This window comes from Procambarus clarkii, chromosome 21 (assembly GCF_040958095.1).
Source record: "Procambarus clarkii isolate CNS0578487 chromosome 21, FALCON_Pclarkii_2.0, whole genome shotgun sequence".
NCBI lineage: Eukaryota > Metazoa > Arthropoda > Malacostraca > Decapoda > Cambaridae > Procambarus > Procambarus clarkii.
Genome location: NC_091170.1, coordinates 37,833,465 through 37,855,549, shown reverse-complemented (window position 1 = coordinate 37,855,549; position 22,085 = coordinate 37,833,465). Strand labels below are relative to the sequence as shown.

Sequence of the window (22,085 nt, the reverse complement as noted above, 5' to 3'; positions counted from 1 at the left end):
CGGCATCTTTGTTTAGTTCGTTTAAATCTATGACCTCTTGTTCTTGAAGTTCCAGGTCTCAGGAAATCTTCCCTATCGATTTTATCAATTCCTGTTCCTATTTTGTACGTAGTGATCATATCACCCCCTTTTTCTTCTGTCTTCTAGTTTTGGCATATTTAATGCCTCTAACCTCTCCGTGCGCGCGCGCTCGCGCGCGTGCGTGTACTCACCTATTTGTGCTTGCAGGATCGAGCATTGACTCTTGGATCCCGCCGTGTGTGTGTGTGTGTGTGTGTGTGTGTGTGTGTGTGTGTGTGTGTGTGTGTGTGTGTGTGTGTGTGTGTGTGTGTGTGTGTGTGTTCGTTCGTTCGACAGCTAAGCTTGCCCTCTTTTTTCTGTTTATTTATTATTTTTTTAATATGTATGATTTAATTTTTTGGTGAATGTACGTAAGGTTCTTCACATATATTTGAGCACATCCATATGTGCTGAAGTACATGTGAAGAACCTTACACTCACATACACAGCTCCCTGATAAGACCCATTTACCGCGAAGTACTCGTATCCATATTTTTCACAATCCGATGCTTGTGTTATGTTCAGGGTCGTCTGTCATTTCAGAATACGTCTGAAATTCCACGTATTTCAACGTGGAATTGTGTATTGTGGGGCTTGATTACCCTGGAGGAGATGTAAGCTCTTGAACTACCAGCTGAGGGGACGATGAGTATATAGACTCAGATAGTCTTTCTAGCACGGGCCGGTCAACTAGCATCTCGACTCTGTTGCACACGTCGCTGGCTTGGCTAGTTCAGTGGATATACATGTTCAGGGCTTCGTTGAGTTCCAGAACTATTGGGCCATATTGTCGATGGTGGTTTGGTGCTCTTCTTAGCGCCTTGTTTGTGGTTTTTGTATGTTGGTGGTACTTTAAGGTAGGTTGGTGGTACTTTAAGGTAGGTTTGTGGTACTTTAAGGTAGGTTGGTGGTACTTTAAGGTAGGTTGGTGGTACTTTAAGGTAGGTTGGTGGTACTTTAAGGTAGGTTGGTGGTACTTTAAGGTAGGTTGGTGGTACTTTAAGGTAGCTTGGTGGTACTTTAAGGTAGCTTGGTGGTACTTTAAGGTAGCTTGGTGGTACTTTAAGGTAGCTTGGTGGTACTTTAAGGTAGGTTGGTGGTACTTTAAGGTAGCTTGGTGGTACTTTAAGGTATTGGAGATGAGGCTGGGCTCTACAGCCTTGTGTAATAGTGTCGCTTCATGTTCATACGGAAGTTATTGAACTTTTCTTATCTTTCCTACAGCGGTTCTTGCTCTATTTATTCTGCTATTAAAGTGAATTTTGATTCTTGCTCTCTTAAACTTCAGTTCCAGTGTCCCGCCTCTACCTGTATGTTGGACTGGTTTGGTTATCAATGATAATGGGTTCTGGATTTCGTTTTGCGTGCGTATTATTGGAACTGGTTTATTGTTGCTTATTTTTCATTGCTCTTTAAAGTAGTTTAGGAATTCTATTGCAGCTTTTTGTTGGCCAGTAATGTGTTTGTCCTCTGTGGCAGATTGAGTGACGTTATCCGCAACAGTGATGAATTCCTCAATGGACAATTTTCCTGTGGTATTCCGCTTTTTTGCTACGTCACCTAATTACATGTCAATGGTGAGCTTAGCTGTTCTGTTGTCTGTGAGGCTGCATAGTGTGGCACAAGTATGTGGAAGCCTTAGTTCAGGTATCACACTTTGTCGGAAGCTTTCCAAACATATCTGAGCTCTATATTACATTTTGTTTTTTCCCCGTCGTTGCTTTGGCTATATGCTTAAAGATACCTTACCTTGAGGTTACCTTGAGGTGCTTCCGGGGCTCAGCGTCCCCGCGGCCCGATCGTCGACCAGGCCTCCTGGTTGCCGGACTGATCAACCAGGCTGTTGGACGCGGCTGCTCGCAGCCTGACGTATGAGTCACAGTCTGGTTGATCAGTTATCCTTTGGAGGTGCTTATCCAGTTCTCTCTTGAACACTGTGAGGGGTCGGCCAGTTATGCCCCTTATGTGTATAAGATCAGGGTTATAGCTGAATGGGTCCTTCTGTGGCTTCTGAAACTATGTTGTCTGGTGTTAGACGTTCGTTCCATTTCCATGTAGTTCGCCAGTTTGTGTTTTGACTTTTTCCGAATATATCGCCTGGTATCTCGAGTATGGAAATGTGTGTCCAATTCGTGTATATTGATGGAGTGTCGTCCCCCGGGATGTGTCAATACCAGTTTGTTTATTTTGCTAATACCCGGCGCCTTCCTCTTAACATTTCTAATATATATTTTTTTGGGGGGGGTGGAGGGTACCTTGAGGTGCTTCCGGGGCTCAGCGTCCCCGCGGCCCGGTCGTCGACCAGGCCTCCTGGTTGCTGGACTGACCAACCAGGCTATTAGACGCGGCTGCTCGCAGCCTGACGTATGAGCAGGGTAGGGAGTATCGCTGCGATGATTGTGTAGTACATAAAGCGACACTCGTTGTGAATGTTGTTAACGACTTAGCTGTTAACGACTTAGCTGTTAACGACTGTTGTTTGGGTCGGGAGTAAAGTTGCAACTCTTGTTTTCCCACTAACATTTGTAATTGCTCTTTCTGTGTCGGGACAAAAGTTGGGGGCACTTTCCTCGGGGTTTATTCTGTACATATTTTTTCCCCAATACTTTACGAATTCTTCTTGTTCAGTCTTTGTAAATCTTGTTTCTTGAGATGTCTTTGACGCTCGGTGTTTCCTCCGTTGAGGCTCCTATCACGGATTTATTTATTTTTTATTTTTTTCAGCAACTTTCCTCGATTTCTACGATCTCTTTGAACTTTGCTTATAACTCACGCCTCCCCACGCACATGCGCGCGCAGACAGACAGACAGACAGACAGACAGACACAGACAGACAGAGACAGACAGACAGAGACAGACAGACAGAGACAGACAGACAGAGACAGACAGACAGACACAGACAGACAGACACAGACAGACAGACACAGACAGACAGACACAGACAGACACACACACACACACACACACACACACACACACACACACACACACACACACACACACACACACACACACACAATAAAGTAATGAAATTAGGGGAAGGGAGCAGAAGGCTGAACACAAGGCACCATCTAGGAGGTAAAATCCTGCAAAAGTCAAAGAGAAAGAGAAAGATCTGCGGGTTGATATCACACACAACCTGTCCCCAGAGGCCCACATGAAAAGGATATCATCAGCGGCGTACGCTAGATTGGCCAACATAATAACTGCGTTTAGAAACTTGTGTACGGAATCGTTCAGGACCCTGTATACCACTTACGTCTGACCAATCCTGGAGTATGCAGCTCCAGCCTGGAGTCCATACCTAGTTAAACACAAAACAAAGTTAGAGGAGATTCTGTGGTATGCCACCAGACTCGTCCCGGAACTGAGAGGTATGAGCTACGAGGAAAGGCCATACGAGCTGAACCTCACGTCCCTGGAAAACGGAAGAGTAAGGGGAGACATGATAACCATCTACAAAATTCTCATGGGAATTGACAGGGTGGGCAAAGACAAACTCTTTAGCACGAACACGGAGACACAGGTGGAAACTTAGTACCCAAAATGAGCCACAGACACATTAGAAAGAATTTGTTCAATGTGAGAGTAGTTACTGGATCGAATGCACTAGGCAGTGATGTGGTAGAGGCTGACTCCATACACAGTTTCAAATATAGATATGAGCCAAGTAGGCTCAGGCATCTGTACATCTGTGATTGACAGTTGAGAGGCGGGACCAAAAAGCCAAAGCTCAACCCCCGCAAGCACAACTAGGTGAATACAACTAGGTGAGTACACGCACGCACTCGCACATACGCAAGCGCACACAAATGCGGACAGCATTTTCTTGGAAGGTCGGAAAGCCTTTGACACAGAACCCAATAAGAGGCTGGTAAATAAGCTGTAGAGACAGGCAGGAGTAACTGTTAAGGTGCTCCAGTGGTTAAGGGCTTCCTAAAACAATAGGAAGCAGTGCTAGTTTTTTTTTTTTTATTAGTTTCTACCACAGACGTGGCCACACATTTACTATGCTAACCAGCATATGTACATTTCCTTCTGTTCTCCATGAACAGGGTGAGAGATCTGTTAAACATATAGTTCTGGGATTTATTGAACAATCAACCACAGAAGATGATTGTAGTGCTTTTAAAATGCTAATCTAACCTCCAGACAAATGCATAGATTCGCAGAGTTACGTATGCCCTACATAAAGTGTTAAATGTGTCTTTTACATAGTGTCATTAAAGTGAATTTACAAAGGTGAAATGTAAAAGTTAAAAAAAAAGAAATACAGTGAGGGGTGAGACCTTAGATTGGCGTGAAGTCACCAGTGGAGTCCCACAGGGCTCTTAACTCGGACCTATCCTGTTTCTAATATACGTAAATGATCTCCCTGAGGATATAGACTCATTCCACTCGATGTTTGCTGACGACGCCAAAATTATGAGAAGGATTAAGACAGAGGAGGACTGCTTGAGGCTTCAAAAAGACTCAGACAAACTGAAGGAATGGACGAAGGAATGGTTGTTATAGTTTAATCCAAGCAAATGTAATGTAATGAAGTTAGGTGTAGGGAGTAGGAGACCAGATACAAAGTATGATTTGGGAGATGAAATTCTTCAAGAGTCAGAGAGAGACTTGGGGGTTGATATCACGCCAGACCTGTCCCCTAAAGCTCATATCAAGAGGATGACATCAGCGGCATACGCCAGGTTGGTCAACATAAGAACAGCCTTTAGAAACTTGTGTAAGGAATCTTTCAGAACTTTGTATACCACATATGTCAGACCAATCCTAGGGTATGCAGCTCCAGCATGAAGTCCATATATAGTCAAGCATAAGACTAAACTGGAAAAGGTTCAAAGGTTTGCCACCAGACTAGTACCCGAACTGAGAGATAAGAGCTATGAGGAGAGACTACGGGAATTAAACCTCACGTCGCTGGAAAACATTACTTAGGAGGGGACATGATCACCACATTCAAAATTCTCAAGGGAATTGATAGGATAAAGACAGCCTATTTAACACAAGGGGCACACGCACAAGGAGACACGGGTGGAAATTGAGTGCCTAAATGAGTCACAGAGATATTAGAAAGAACTTTTTTTAGTGCCAAGAGTGGTTAACAAATGGAATGCACTAAGCAGTGATGTGGTGGAGGCTGACTCCATACACAGTTTCAGATGTAGATATGATAGAGCCCAGTAGGCTCAGGAACCTGTACATCAGTTGATTGACAGTTGAGAGGCGGGACCAAAGAACCAGAGCTCAACCCCCGCAAGCACAACTAGCTAAGTACAACTAGGCGAGTATATACGCACGCAAGCACACGCGCACGCGCGCGCACACACACCTGCATCAAAGTAAACGCACTCCATTACCGTTATATTTCCCTGGAGCTTAATTCCGCAAGGCTCCTCCCCCCTCCCTACTCCGGCGAAATTTATCACTATCAAACCTATGCACTTTTCTGCCACTTTGGTTAGCCCAAGTGCCCATCCCAGCAACACCAGCGTACACCGGTCTACAAGGCCCAGCAGTGTTCGTACACCCAGTGAACACTTGTAACTTGGTCTACACACCGGGTGTTAGGTAATTACAGGTAGTGTGAACAACCTTACCACTCATTGCTTTTATGGAGTAAAGAAGATGGAGCGGCACAAGTATAGAGAAAATGGTTAGAAATGGGGAAATATAGTGCGAGTAATGACAGCTGGCGGACTGTCCACCTTGCTGTCTCTCTCTCTCTTGCTAGGGAGCTGTTAAGTGTGAGTGAGAGAGGTTCGTCACGTGTATTTCAGCATATGTGGATGTTTATAGATGAATGCTGTGTAGCATTCACGTGTTTACAGTCAGGTGCTTGGATACATGGTTGGATGTTCTGTTTAAGGGTCGTTATTATTATTATTATTTAACAGGGAAGGGGTTTCTAATCAGTATTTCATCTAGGAATTATGTATTGTGGGTGGCCCAAGATGAAAGGCCCACTCCCACAGCTGGTGGCCCAAGATGAGACGCCCCACTCCCACAGCTGGTGGTCCAAGATGAGACGCCAAGATAATAAGGATACCTGATCAACCAGGCTGTGACTCATACGTCAGGCTGCGAGCAGCCGCGTCCAACAGCATGGTTGATCAGTCCGGCAACCAGGAGGCCTGGTCGACGACCGGGCCGCGGGGACGCTAAGCCCCGGAAGCACCTCAAGGTAACCTCAAGGTAAGGTAGCCCCACTCCCACAGCTGGTGGCTCAAGATGAGACGCCCCAGTCCCACAGCTGCAATTCTGAGAGCTTATATCTACTGGACGGAAACCAAACCCCATCACACATTATTCCACGATGAAACACTGATCAGAACTCCCCATCCCACCCTCCATCTTTCTCACAAGAGACACCCATTTACAGAGCGCGAAAACATGTATAGATGCACATGAGTGTGTGTAGGTGAATGAGACAACGTCCTACATTATTTAAACTTTGGTTTGAGGTACATTGTTTAGTTGATGTTTTGGTTACGCTGTTCAAGACTAAATTAGTATCTCTGGAGACTACTCAAGAAGCCAACACTCTACTCGCTACGTTTGTCAATTCTCTATTGATTCCCACCACCTCCCCTCTCACCCCTCTTCCTCCCCCCCTCCATTCCACGTTTCCCTCTCCCTTTTCCTAAATCTTCTCTATATTTCTTACCTTCTTAAGTTCTCTAACCTTTCCCATTTCCACTCTCGCCTCCTGTTTCTTGCAAGCCCTTGCAACTTCTCCGTTCTCCGTCTCATCTCTTCCAGACCTCTAATTCCCTTTCCTCTGATACCTTGCCGCTCCTCCTCGTTCTCATAATTCCCATCCCTTAACTGCTACCAGACGCTCACTGTACCTGCTCCCTAGTTCCAGTGCCAAGCTTTACTGCACACACTATCTTTCATACTCACTCTCTCACTCTCTCACTCTCACTCTCTCTCTCTCTCTCTCTCTCTCTCTCTCTCTCTCTCTCTCTCTCTCTCTCTCTCTCTCTCTCACACACTTTTCGGCTTTCTTTCTGTCCACTTCCTCCACTCCCCCCCCTCCGTTTTCCTATTCCTCAGGACCAGCTTGTCTTTGACTTTCCATGCCCCCTCCCTTCCCTCGCCCCCTGCCCCCTCCTTGCCCTTCCCTGCCTGCCAGCCACGCCCCTGCCCTCCTTGCCAACAAGCAGGTCCCGCTGACAACATTGGCCTGGACAGGGAGAGCGAGTTTCCCCTCTCCCAACTCTCCCGTGGGAGTGCTTCACTTTAATCGTCTTACCGGCCTTAATACCTGCAAGCCTTACTTACTCCAGCCCCCGCCCGGCCACCCTGGCCACGCTCCCCAGGGTGAGGAGGGCCACCCTGGCCACGCTCCCCAGGGTGAGGAGGGCCACCCTGGCCACGCTCGCCAGGGTGAGGAGGGCCACCCTGGCCACGCTCGCCAGGGTGAGGAGGGCCATCCTGGCCACACACGCCAGGGTGAGGAGGGCCATCCTGGCCACACACGCCAGGGTGAGGAGGGCCATCCTGGCCACACACGCCAGGGTGAGGAGTGCCAGGCTGGCCACGCTCGCCAGGGTGAGGAGGGCCACCCTGGCCACGCTCGCCAGGGTGAGGAGGGCCACCCTGGCCACGCTCGCCAGGGTGAGGAGGGCCACCCTGGCCACACACGCCAGGGTGAGGAGGGCCACCCTGGCCACACACGCCAGGGTGAGGAGGGCCACCCTGGCCACACACGCCAGGGTGAGGAGGGCCACCCTGGCCACACACGCCAGGGTGAGGAGGGCCACCCTGGCCACACACGCCAGGGTGAGGAGGGCCACCCTGGCCACACACGCCAGGGTGAGGAGGGCCACCCTGGCCACGCTCGCCAGGGTGAGGAGGGCCACCCTGGCCACACACGCCAGGGTAAGGAGTGCCAGGCTGGCCACGCTCGCCAGGGTGAGGAGGGCCACCCTAGCCACACACGCCAGGGTGAGGAGGGCCAGGTTGGCCATACACGCCAGTGTGAGGAGGGCCACCCTGGCCACACACGCCAGGGTGAGGAGGGCCACCCTGGCCACACACGCCAGGGTGAGGAGGGCCACCTTGGCCACACACGCCAGGGTGAGGAGGGCCACCCTGGCCACACACGCCAGGGTGAGGAGGGCCAGGTTGGCCAGGGTGAGGAGTGCCAGGCTGGCCACGCTCGCCAGGGTGAGGAGGGCCAGGTTGGCCACGCATCCCAGGGTGAGGATTTCCCTTCCATCACCTCCAATCTCCTTTACCTTCAATCACCCCTTCCCGCCTCCATCACCCCCCTCCTCCCCCCACTCTTCACCCCATCCCCAGGAGCCGGTTATCAGGACATAAATATCTCCCCAGGAGCCGTCTCCCCAGGAGTCGTCTCCCCCCAGGGGAAAGCCGCTCTTATCTAATTACTGGTCTAAGGCGATCACAGGTGCACCCCCACCACCGCCCCCCCCCCCCCAATACCCACCACCACCACGGCGAGGCTACACAAGCAGGAGGAGCCAGCAGGAGCCAGCAGGAGCCAGCAGGAGCAGCCAGCAGGAGCCAGCAGGAGGAGACCAAAGAGTAGAAGTAAGCAGAAGGGGGGGGGGGGAATGAGAAAGCGGTGGTGAAAAGTACTCTCTCCTGTCTTGAACTCCTAATTGTGTCGCACCAAATCCTCCCCCCCCCCTTCCCCCGTCTCCATAGTCATCCCCCCCCTCTAACAAGCCCCCCCCTCACCCCCATCCCCCGCGCGTGTAGTCATTCCTCTATCAAAACTTACCTTATACCTGTGCCAACTGAATCACCTGAAAACGGTTAAATATATTTCACATATGTAAATCATGTTTGGTTTGGTGATGGGCCTCAGGCCTGTCGCCCACAAGAGGGTTATTAAGGCCACGAGACCAGCAGGTCTCACACCCTCACCCATTATGCTCTTGAGTGTCCGTTCATTACTGTATATAGGAACACTGAGATAAGGACTGTTCCCGAACAAATAGCCTGGATGTGTCACTACGGAAAGATTGACGATATTCTGGAGATAAAACTGAGTATATGATCTCGAACGACGGTAAACCACCTCTAGTGAATCCAGCTCCTTCTCTTGATTTGCCACAACGTACAAAATACGAAGTGCTAACCTAACCAGACACATACGAACCAAAGCCGCGCACCTAACTCAACCTTCCGATGCACAGAAACCGCTACTTTCATAGTACCTTGTAATTTGTACGTTGGGGGGGGCCATTACGTACATAATAAGACCTATTACTTAAGACGACAGGTTGGCCCCCCTCTAAAACCACCTCTTGTCTCCGCATAACTAAGTCATTTCGTAGCTGTGTAGGCTTCTTTGTCAATCAATTTGCTTCGGTAAACACAACCACGCAAGAATGGAGCTCAAGTGGGGAAAATAACAGGTGCCAGAAATAAACTTCGGGCACCTGTAGGCCATTTTGGATAGCTTAAATGACGAGTTTCTAGTTGAGTGGTTTAGCGGCAACGTTATGTATGGTTTAGAACACACACACACACACACACACACACACACAGCTAGCTGGTGTGTGTGTGTGTGTGTGTGGTGGAGGCTCACTCCATACACAGTTTCAAATGTAGATATGATAGAGCCCAATAGGCTCAGGAATCTGTACACCAGTTGATTGACAGTTGAGAGGCGGGACTAAAGAGCCACAGCTCAACCCCCGCAAGCACAACTAGGTGAGTACACACACACACACACACACACACACACACACACACACACACACACACACACACACACACACACACACACACACACACACACACACACACAAAGGAGCTGAACCTCGCATCCCTGGAAAACAGAAGAGTAAGGGGAGACATGATAACCACCTACAAAATTCTCAGGGGAATTGACAGGGTGGACAAAGACAAACTCTTCAGGACGGGAGGGACACGAACAAGGGGACACAGGTGGAAACTGAGTACTCGCATGAGCCACTGGGACGTTAGAATGAACTTTTTCAGTGTCAGTAGTTAATGGATGGAATGTATTATGAAGTGATGTGGTGGAGGCTGACTCCATACACAGTTTCAAATGTAGATATGATAGAGCCCAGTAGGCTCAGGAATCTGTACACCAGTTGATTGACAGTTGAGAGGCGGGACCAAAGAGCCAAAGCTCAACCTCCGCAAGCACAATTAGGTGAGTGTACACACACACACACACACACACACACACACACACACACACACACACACACACACACACACACACACACACACACACACACACACGACTATGTTTAAACTCCACCAGCTAATAAACAATCTAAAACATATAACCATTCTTGGAAGATGTAGTCGGAACTCTGCTTCATAAGGAATGTTTACCTCTTAACAGCACTAATTCTTTCGAATGAAATAATTTAAATTGTAAAAAATATCACTGATGTACTTTTGCCATAAAAAAAATTACCTCATCTTCCTTATAGAGAAAGATTAGTCTACACAGTCTACACAGGAGTCGTGGAGGGCAGCCACAACGTGAGGGAGTCTACATAGCAAGTTGCTTCAACTATCCCCAAGACAGGAGCAAGGCTGATTTCTCCCACTCCCGCGCGATGTCTTCCGACGCCTCAGCCGTAATTGCAACATTGGTTGCGAGTTCGAAGTCGATCTCTTGGGGCGTGACGAGCGTCAAAACCTTCGTGTAGATACACCAAGTCATCTGTCCTCGTGCGTGTGACCAGTCCTAAAAATTTAGTAAAGAAATATGTTTGGTACATCACTGTGTCTCGACGGTATTCTTTGCTGCCTTGTCTCGCGCGCCGCGGCAAGAATGGTCCTTTCACTTGTCATTCAGGTGAGGGAAGGCTATTGTGAAGACTTGGAGGTGGGGGAGGGAGACGCCATTACTGTGGTCTCTCAGGTGTAAACACAGACACGATCTCATCTCTCCTGCCTGCAACCCAAGCCTAACCGAGTGTGGCACCTTAACGGAGGTCCCACCAGGACACTGCTTCCATTAACTGATGGCCAGGGACCTGGCACCGCCGCGGACTGGGATAACACAGCATCTCTCTCATACATCTACAGCATTTCTCTCTCATACATCTACAGCATTTCTCTCTCATACATCTACAGCATTTCTCTCATACACCTACAGCATTTCTCTCTCATACATCTACAGCATTTCTCTCTCATACATCTACAGCATTTCTCTCTCATACATCTACAGCATTTCTCTCATACATCTACAGCATTTCTCTCATACACCTACAGCATTTCTTTCTCATACACCTACAGCATTTCTCTCTCATACATCTACAGCATTTCTCTCTCATACATCTACAGCATTTCTCTCTCATACATCTACAGCATTTCTCTCTCATACATCTACAGCATTTCTCTCATACATCTACAGCATTTCTCTCTCATACATCTACAGCATTTCTCTCACACACCTACAGTATCTCCTAGCAAAGCTCATCATATTCCAACAGCACATTAACAAGGCAGTAGCTAAAGTTCTCTCAAGGTATCGAAACTTGTTAATGCAATTGTGCTTCCTAAACCCGTGTGTATATATATATGTGTGTGTGTGTGTGTGTGTGTGTGTGTGTGTGTGTGTGTGTGTACACACACGCACACACTCCCACTACCACACATACATGGGTAGAGTTACAGGTAGGTATGATCGCACTGCGGCGAGCAGGGCTGGTGGTGGTGCAGCCCTACTCTCACAGCTTCACCAGTTGATTGACAGTTGAGGGGCGGGACCAAAGAGCCAAAGCAAAATCCCCGCAAGCACAACTAGGTGAGGACAACTACACTGGAACTTTGGGGAAGTAAAATTATCAGAGGAAATCCATCAACAGGATTACTTACTATTAATAACAACCGCCACTGAACAAAAGAAGGCATACACAAGAACATGAAATGCAGCGAGACTTGCCTAAAGACTGTGGTGTATATATAGATATATATACATTATATATATCTATAGAAATAAAAATGTAAATGTTTGTTTGCTCAAAACCGTTATCTCTGAAAGTTGTTCACTGATTGCTTTGAAATGTTGACAACGTTCCATTAGGATACGAGCGTGTTTTTATATATCTACTATACAGATGTCTTGTTTGTGACATGAAAGATTTTTTTTAACTGTATTTTTCATGAGTTTTCATATGAGGGAAATCTCTGAAACCTCTTTACTGGTTGCTTTGAAATTTTGACACAACGTTGCATTCGAATATGCGTGTGTTTTTATATACCTACTACATACATGCCACACCTGTGACAGGTAAACATTAATTTTTTTAAACAGCGCCATCTGTTGGACGTAACAGCAACACACGTTGTAATCTCCGACAGTTCTTCACCGATCGCTTTGAAATTTTGACACAACAGTCCATTCGAATACTCGCATGGTTGTATGTATGTACTATATTGATGCCACACCTGTAACAGGTAAAAACATGCTTTTTGAAAAACACCATCATCTGTTGCACGTAAGAGCAACACACACTATACTAAATGTGTTATGATTCCATTGCAATGTTTCTGATTGCATTGATAAATTTAGTTTTCATACATTTCAATTTATTTTAATTTTGATTTAATTATTTTGTGAGATTGCGTTGGAATTGAGCTGTGTTGTTTACTATACCGTTCATTTCGTGAGTACAAGTCAAGATGCCACACCTGTGACAGGTAAAACACATGCTTTTTTTTTTTTTAAACAACGCCATCTGTTGCACGTAAGAGCAACACATGCTATACTATGTATGATACGATTCCCTTTTAATGTTTCTGATTGCATTGATAAATTGAATTTTCATAGATTTTTATTTATTTTCATTTTGATTTAATTATTTTGTGTGACACTGCGTTGGAATTGAGCTGTGTTGTTTACAACACCGTTCATTTTTTGAGTATAGTTTTTTTCATTGTTTTTCATTTTGCTTTTTTAACTAATTATTTTTTCAGTGATGGGAATATCAGATCATTTGATGTTCCCATTTTCTGAAGGGAACATCAGATCATGGGGATGGTGGGGACGAGGGGACAGGGCAATGGAGAATGGTGGGAGAGGACAAGGGGACAGGGGAGTGGGGGAAGAATGTTAGGGAAGACGAGGGGATGGGGAACTGGGAGATGGTGGGGAGAACGCGGGGACAGTGGAGTGGGGGATGGTGGGGAGAACAAGTGGACGGGATGGGGTGAATGGTAGAGAGGACTAGGGGACGGGGGAAAGTTGCTGTGGTTCAGCAACGCACATCCGTTGCTGAGCCACAGCAACGCGTGGCCGGGTACAACTAGTAGTTAAATAACGCAACAGGTTCACCGAGGCCATTAGGCTGGGCATGAAGAGCTAGCCCTCACTCCTCCATAGTCCAGCAAGTCCTCGCAAGCGTTCACAATGTCAAGAAGCTGTCGTACTAAAGTGCCCTAACCTAACCTATCCGAGGCCCCACGGATAAACGCGCACATGACAAAAATCAACCACCATCAATACTGAACTAATATTAAACACTGCCAACAGCTTTATCTGCGCCACTACCCAACTCGGCCCACTCGGCTCTCTAGACACACGTCTCCTCTCAAACGACACCACTAACCATCCCCATACAACCCCCCCCCCACCCTCCACAACTACCACCCCTCCACAACTACCACCCCTCCACTACTACCTCAACCACCCCCGTTCTCCACAACTACCACAACCACCCCCGTTCTCCACAACTACCCCACCCCCAGGGCCATACCAGCGCCACTCTGCGCTACTCCAGGTAAGCTGCCCCTCCCCCCTCCCCCGGGGGACGCCCTCCTACCTGACCCTGGTAATCTTCTTAGTCAAGTAATTACATGGTAATTTAATACTGACTTCACAACTATTCCTCAGAGGGAGCTGCGCATGCTGCCTTGTTGCAGAGCTGAGCTGAGGGGGGAAAAGAGGCAGAGTGAAGGGTGAGAGGCGAGGGGAGAGATGACAATGAGAGGGAGATGGAGAGGGCAAACAAGATTAAGTGAAGAGAAAGGAGAGGTGAAGGGAGGGAACTAGAGGTGAAGAGGGGAAACGAGAGGGGTGAGTAGAAATAAAAGTGGGAGGGGAAAATGCTGAAGGGAAAACTAAGGTGAAGGGGCAAGCTTGTCTACCAGGGGTGTTCCTCCCCCCCCCCCCTTCCCCCCTCAGCACGACGATCACAGCTCCTTAACGTACCGTGACAAGCAACAGGAACCAGGTCCAAGGTGCACAGAGTTCAGGAAGGTGCAAGATGAGGGGGGGAGGGAGGGAGTTTACGGGTGGATATGTCCTTTTAAAGATTGAAACGCCACGAAGAGCGATTCCCCCCATCACCCCCCTCTCTCTCCCTCCCACCGTCCGGGCGGCGCCCCACTCCCTCAGGTGGGGTCAGTAATGAGTGGGCCACCCGAGGGAGTGGGACAAGTCGCCACAACACAAGACTGTCGTCGCCACACTAGCTGTCAACGTCTCTCAGTCTGCAGTATTGTGGAACATCAGTAACACTCAACTCTAGACGGAGGGAGAGAGCTGGGGGAGGGGAGGGGAGAGGGGGAGAGAAAGGGAGAATCAGGAGGGAGAGACGCAAGAGGGAGGTGAGGAGGAGAAAGGGAGAGACACGGAGAGCGGAAGGGAGATAAAGAAAATGGGAGAGGGCCTGGAGGGAGACAAAAAAAAAAGGAGGAAATTATTTTCTAGAGTCTCTGTAGTACAGTTGAGTTCGTTCACGTTTCACCATCGGGAACCCCAAGTTCGAAACCCGGGAGGGATAGAAATGGTTGGGCACCTTTCCTTTATCCCTAATGCTTCTGTTCACCTACCAGTGAACAGGTACCCCGGGAGTTAGGCAACTGTTGTGGGGTTGCATCTTGGGGGGAGATCACTAGTTCGACCTTGTGGCCACATCGATACTATCCTACCGTACATATACATACACGCTGCCTGTCCCCGAGAACAAATTTTATCAGCGTAATTTCTCCTACTTCTTTTCATGCCATCATCTACAAGCGCTGATTGTCCGTGTATACTGCCTGCCTGGGGCCATGACTTGGTGGGCCATGACTCGGTGGGGCCATGACTCGGTGGGGCCATGACTCGGTGGGGCCATGACTCGGTGGGCCATGACTCGGTGGGGCCATGACTCGGTGGGGCCATGACTCGGTGGGGCCATGACTCGGTGGGGCCATCAGTGGCAAGGTGGTGGTGGTTGTCCAACACTGCCAGCGGCAGGAGACCACCACCACCAGGAGGAGGACCACCAGCACCTGGAGAAGGAGGAGGACCACCAGCACCTGGAGAAGGAGGACCACCAGCACCTGGAGGAGGAGGACCACCAGCACCTGGAGGAGGAGGACCACCAGCACCTGGAGGAGGAGGACCACCAGCACCTGGAGGAGGAGGACCACCAGCACCTGGAGAAGGAGGACCACCAGCACCTGGAGGAGGAGGACCACCAGCACCTGGAGGAGGAGGACCACCAGCACCTGGAGGAGGAGGACCACCAGCACCTGGAGAAGGAGGACCACCACCAGCACCTGGAGAAGGAGGACCACCACCAGCACCTGGAGGAGGAGGACCACCAGCACCTGGAGGAGGAGGACCACCAGCACCTGGAGAAGGAGGACCACCAGCACCTGGAGGAGGAGGAGGACCACCAGCACCTGGAGGAGGAGGAGGACCACCAGCACCTGGAGGAGGAGGAGGACCACCAGCACCTGGAGGAGGAGGAGGAGGACCACCAGCACCTGGAGGAGGAGGAGGACCACCAGCACCTGGAGGAGGACCACCATCACCTGGAGGATGAGGAGGAGGAGGACCACCAGCACCTGGAGGAGGAGGAGGACCACCAGCACCTGGAGGAGGAGGACCACCAGCACCTGGAGGAGGAGGAGGACCACCAGCACCTGGAGGAGGAGGAGGAGGAGGACCACCAGCACCTGGAGGAGGAGGAGGACCACCAGCACCTGGAGGAGGACCACCACGCCCCGAGCTCTCAACCCCACTATGAATGCCTGAGAAATTTCTCCCTCGGAGCCCGAAATCCGTGATCGCTCTTCCTGTCATTGGACGAGTCCAGCCAAGAAAAATAATATTCTTCCGTTACCACACAACAGGTTGTAACGAAGCACCTGTGATTACCAGCGCGTTTAACCCCCCGCCGCAGCCTCCTGTTGCTCTCTGTTGCGGCGCCGCCCGTTAGCCCTCTCACACACACCTACTGTTGCGTCATTCAGAATGTGTGAATCTAATTTATCCCGGAGGAACGCGGCGTAGCCATAGCGAAAAAACTTTGAAACTTATATTCCTCCGCGTTCCACAACCCTCCGGCCGCATCGTTTAACGTGGTTACCTACGAGGCGAGGCGACCTGACCGATCCCCAGTGGCACTGCTCCTCCCCGCGGACCGGCACCACCGCTCTAGGGGGGGAGGGGGGGCTGGGTGCCTCACAGACACCCCGCCATGTACAAAGTTTGCATAATTTATCAAAGTTTAAAAGTGTTGAATTTGAGGTTTGCGCCGGAGCACTGATGGTCCCGAGTCAATATTTGTTCTCTGGCGGGCCTCTCTCAGCCCGCTCCTTGAGGCTCCTCTGGCTGCTGCTGCTGCTGCTGCTGCTGCTCCTCTTGCTGTTCCTCTTACTGGACCTGCTGCTCCTCCTCTTCCTGGAATTGCTGCTGCTCCTCTTTGGACCTGCTGCTGTTCCTCTTCCTGGACCTGCTGCTGTTCCTCTTCCTGGACCAGCTGCTGTTCCTCTTCCTGGACCAGCTGCTGCTCCTATTCTTCCTGGACCTGCTGCTGTTCTTCTTCCTGGACCAGCTGCTGTTCCTCTTCCTGGACCTGCTGCTGCTCCTATTCTTCCTGGACCAGTTGCTGTTGCTCTTCCTGGACCAGCTGCTGCTCCTTTTCTTCCTGGACCTGCTGCTGTTCCTCTTCCTGGACCAGCTGCTGTTCCTCTTCCTGGACCTGCTGCTGCTCCTATTCTTCCTGGACCAGCTGCTGTTCCTCTTCCTGGACCAGCTGCTGTTCCTCTTCCTGGACCTGCTGCTGCTCCTATTCTTCCTGGACCAGCTGCTGTTCCTATTCTTCCTGGACCAGCTGCTGTTCCTCTTCCTGGACCAGCTGCTGTTCCTCTTCCTGGACCAGCTGCTGTTCCTCTTCCTGGACCAGCTGCTGTTCCTCTTCCTGGACCAGCTGCTGTTCCTCTTCCTGGACCTGCTGCTGCTCCTATTCTTCCTGGACCAGCTGCTGTTCCTCTTCCTGGACCAGCTGCTGTTCCTCTTCCTGGACCAGCTGCTGCTCCTATTCTTCCTGGACCGGCTGTTCCTCTTCCTGTTGTACTTCATTTTTTTTCAATGATTGTTGCCTCTGTGCTTGGCACTGGTGATGCTGTGCTCCGAGGAGGCCGAGGCTGTTCTTAATATTAAATACGTTACCGACGGACTAACGCAACAACCTTGTCTCTAAAGACCAACGTACAGCTGTCGTTGATGCTTACAGCTGCGTCGGTCACAGGTGTTGACACGTGCTGACATCCTGGCTGACCCACAAGGGTCTAAAACCGGTACCGGAATGAGTCATGACCTCACAGGTGAGGATAGGTCAGGTTCGACCAGGTCAAGTCAGGTCGGATTTATAGAGTGCCGTAGACGCAGGGGGGGGGGGGGGAGGGAGGGGGTATAGCCCGTCCTCAGCAACAATGACCAAAAGCTCGTTAATCCAGCAGCCAAACCTCGTATTTATGAATAGAAAACGGTTTACACACGACTCACAACTGATGACGTTCAAACAAATGCTTCACTGGCGAATTTTGTTCGAACCACAACATTGAGGAGTGTTGTACGTGCTGCTATGGCGGGGTGTCCACTCACAAGATGAGTGGCGCTGCCCAATAAACTCGCTCCTCGGGGCAAAATTTAGAAAAATTTAAACGCTGTAAATGCTTCACTCACGTACTACAAATACAAATAATCAACAGAACCTAAACACCTGACCTAACCCATGCCTATATATGCACAATACGGCATTATAATATTAATTTATATTTGAGAAAATTCCCGTTTTGAATAAACAGCATGTTAAAATTTTAATGCGTCTGTGGGGTCGACCGCTGGATGGAATGGACTTGAGTCGAGGACGGGTTGAAAAATGCAAATAATCGCAGCAGAAACTAGACACCTCGCCTAACCTAAGCATAACTATGCATCCAACTTTAATGAATAATAATTTTAGTTCATATATGATAACGAACCTACTTTTAATACGTAGTATGTTCAAATTGACGAATGCGTCTTGGAGACGGCCGCCGCTTTAACGAGCCTAACCTGAGAACTGGTTGGTGGTACATTCTTTCCTTAGGTCAAAGCCCCTATTGGGATAACGTCACCATCGAGGTCTGGCTGACAACAACTTTAAATGGATGATCGGGAATTGGTCATTTTGGGAAACTGAGAAGCATCTGAGGGGAAGGAAGGACATGGAACAGGGGAAGGGATGGACATGGGAGAGGGGAAGGTAGGACATGGGAGAGGGGAAGGTAGGACATGGGAGAGGGGAAGGTAGGACATGGGAGAGGGGAAGGTAGGACATGGGAGAGGGGAAGGTAGGACATGGGAGAGGGGAAGGTAGGACATGGGAGAGGGGAAGGGAAGGACATGGGAGAGGGGAAGGGATGGACATGGGAGAGGGGAAGGGAAGGACATGGGAGAGGGGAAGGGTAGGACATGGGAGAGGGGAAGGGAAGGACATGGGAGAGGGGAAGGTAGGACATGGGAGAGGGGAAGGTAGGACATGGGAGAGGGGAAGGGAAGGACATGGGAGAGGGGAAGGTAGGACATGGGAGAGGGGAAGGGAAGGACATGGGAGAGGGGAAGGGATGGACATGGGAGAGGGGAAAGTTCAATACCTGGGAGTGAAAGGAAGACGACCACCTTTAAAAATATATGGAGGTATCTTGGAGAAGGAAGATGAGCATTTGAGCGTTATGAAATACCTTGTCAAGCAGAGTACTACGGGAGAGGACAAAAAGAATCCGTAGTACCTCAGGAGTGTACTTCACTTTGTGAAGGAGTACTCGTGTTAATCTGATAAAGAGGCATTAGTCATGTGGGGAAATAGTCGTGATACAAGAGCTCCATTTAATATTCGTGTATATTGGAGTGAGTGAGGCCACTCCTGACCGACAACCAGAGCGCAACTCCATAGTCTCCTGAGACTGATGGATGCCTACTACTATATTGCAGGAATGCCGTCACTAGGAGGTTAGTAAATACTAGTTTGTTTATTTTGCTAATGCCAGCTGGTGCCTTGTTCTTAACACCTCTACTCATTTTTTTTTTTATCTCTGCAATGGCTGTGGTTCAAAAGGTGGCACTCACTGTGAATGTTGTTAAGGTCCATTGTTTGCGTTACGGGGTAACCTTGTCTCTGTTTCCCCCACAAGATTTGTAGTTTGTCTTCGTCCAAAAGTTAACATTTTCCTCAGGGATGGTTCCTGATTATTGTTTTCACAATACTTCCTGAATTCATGTTCTCTCATAAAGGTTATTTCTTGAGGCGTCATTGATATAAAGCGTTTCCTCGCTTGGGGCTCCCATCAGTTGTTTTTTAATATGGAGTTGGCTTATGGGCCCTATACCATTTTTTTGTGTATTGCGTGTTGCATAGATGTTGCAGCTCATCCGGTAGTTCCGTTTGCAGTCTTTTGCGCTCGTCAGTCCATCCTTTGAGTGTTACAACCTGCAGGACATTGTTAATTACCTGCTTTTGTAGTGTTCAGAGTGAGACAGTGGCTTGAGGGGGGGGGGGGGGGGTGTCGTGTGATGGGCTGCGGGCATTTCCTCTTTTATGCAATTTTTCTATGGTGTTTATTCATTTAGTTTGGTATTTATGCTTCATATTCACTTGCCTCTAAATTCTGTGATGTACGATTTCCTGTGTGATGCTTCTGAATGCCTCTCAGTCAGTCTCTGTGTACCTGTCTGCATGTCTTGGATGTAGGAGTTTATGTACTGAATTAGTTGAAGTCATTACTGTTGGTAGGTGGTGGCTTGAGCTCCCGGGACCCCGCCTCCTGCTGCTACTGGTGGTGGGTACATAATACTGTTATTCCTGATGTGACACTGTGACCTTGTCTGAAGTACTGTAACTTGTGAAGTCTGAACCAAAATGGGTTAGATTTCTGCCGCCTTGTTATATTGTGCATGGGTGCTTCTACCTGGCGTGTCTTCCATGGAGGTGCATATGAAGAAAAAAGTTTGGAAATGTGAAATATGGAGCGTTATGATAACGGTATGTCTACCGACCCCGGCCAGGATACGAACCCATGCCAAAGCGCTCGTGAAACGCCAGGCGAGTGTCTTAGCCACTCCACCACAGGTATAGCAGACTATTATTACTTCGTAATAATTCATATAGTTCAGGGACAGTCAGCAAGTACATGTATATATCTTAGGCTGGTATTGAGATCGACCTACTGACCCTCCCTCAGAATCCAACAGTCGACTAACTCTCTGGTACCTATTTACCACTCGGTGAACAGATACATTAGGTAAAAGGAAACGCTTTCAACAATTTCTGTCGCGAGTGGGATTCGAACCCGGTGTTCCCTATTATGAATCGAGAATGTACCCTACTGTACTAACGAGACTGGAGGGGGAGGGTGAGTGAGTGAGTGAGTGTCAGAGAGAGAGAGGAGAGAGGGGTAGTTAAGCTTGCTTTCCATTGTTAGAGTGGTGTATAAGGTGGTTTGTCCTGTATCTCGGATGGTTGTGTACATGTTTTGATGATGTTTCCTATCGGAGGAGGGAGGGAGGGGGGGGGAGGGTGCTGGTTTCCATGTCATCTTGAGATTACGTATTGTGAAGCTTGGTTTCCAGGGTCACCATCGTCATGCCTCGAAGCACCCCAGTCCAGCTCCCTTTCCTCAAACAACCCCCTCCCCCCCCCCACCCTTTTCCCCAATCTACTCTCCCACCATTGCCCCAGGAAACGCCTCCTCCCCCCCCCAACCATCCCCCCTCACTCAAACCCGCGCCCTCATCCCTCTCCCCCCCCCCATCCCTCTCTTTATCTTCCAAATCAAACTAGCTTAATCGCCCGGTCGTCTGCGGGCCTCCTGGCGATCGTTACCCGGAGAGGGTCAACCAGGAGACCTTCCCCTCTCCTCGCTGTTCCCCTCAGCCCAGCCTCCTGCCCCTCGGACCCCTCACTCCAGCTCGCCTCAAAGCCCCCTCCCGTAACCCACAATCCCTCCCTCCCCTCTATTACTTTTCCACTACCTTGAGCCGTTCCTCCTCCTCGACTCTCAACCCGCTCCCCCCTCACCCTCAACCTCTGGCCTCTCTAATCTCAGTTGACTTCCTCTACTCAAACTCAACAACTTTATCATAAATGGTTGTACATTGAGACGTGACTTTATTTTCAATGTTAATAGAATAACAAAAGCCTAAAACTCATTACTATATAATTTATGTACTCTTAGCAAAGTCGACAAAATACAGAATATATATATTAAAATACAAACAATAGTAATTGTTGCAGACGATGAGTTACAATAACGTGGCTGAAGATATGATGACCAAACCACACACCGGATGATGAGGAGGAGACGACGTTTCGGTCCGTCCTGGACCAACATCACAATCGACTTCATAATGGTCCAGGACGGACCGAAACGTCGTCGTCTCCTCATCTTCCTGGTGTGTGTTTGGTCATCAACAGTAATTGTTAAAATTTTAACATGATCAGATACAGCACCGAAGACAGGAAACAGCAAATACATTAATTTAGAAGCAGAAAATCAGTAGGATTGAGAAAATCTAAAAGATGACATAACATGCTAATTATAAAATTATATTTATTACTATGCACAGCCTATATGTCACCAGTAGTCTCCAAGACATCCTGGTACAGGGATCCCACGATTCCACAGAATTGAAACTATTTGTCAACAGCCATTTGAGAGATATTAATTAGCTAAAACAGGTGCGTATCCAGCTAAGGGGAAGGGGGGAGGGGGTTATCCATACTATCCCTGTT

General features: G+C 49.0%; 1 protein-coding gene across 1 annotated transcript; it reads right to left on the bottom strand.

Moving 5' to 3' along the window:
* Positions 1–7,346: 7,346 nt before the first annotated feature.
* Positions 7,347–15,202, bottom strand: LOC138367274 (uncharacterized). Its single transcript, XM_069328691.1, has 3 exons — positions 15,031–15,202; positions 8,819–8,843; positions 7,347–8,283 (listed from the first exon to the last, which is right to left on the bottom strand). The coding sequence occupies exons 1-3, from the start codon at positions 15,200–15,202 to the stop codon at positions 7,347–7,349; spliced, it is 1,134 nt and encodes a 377-aa protein (XP_069184792.1).
* Between the last annotated feature and the right edge of the window lie 6,883 nt (positions 15,203–22,085).

Coding starts and splice junctions, on each gene's coding strand:
- LOC138367274 (XM_069328691.1), bottom strand. CDS start 15,202: ATGGCCCCACCGAGTCATGGCCCCACCGAGTCATGGCCCACCGAGTCA. Junction 8,844..15,030: donor AGATGATGGCATGAAAAGAA/GTAGGAGAAATT, acceptor AACCGTTTTCAG/GTGATTCAGTTGGCACAGGT. Junction 8,284..8,818: donor TCAGTTGGCACAGGTATAAG/GTAAGTTTTGAT, acceptor AGGTGATGGAAG/GGAAATCCTCACCCTGGGAT.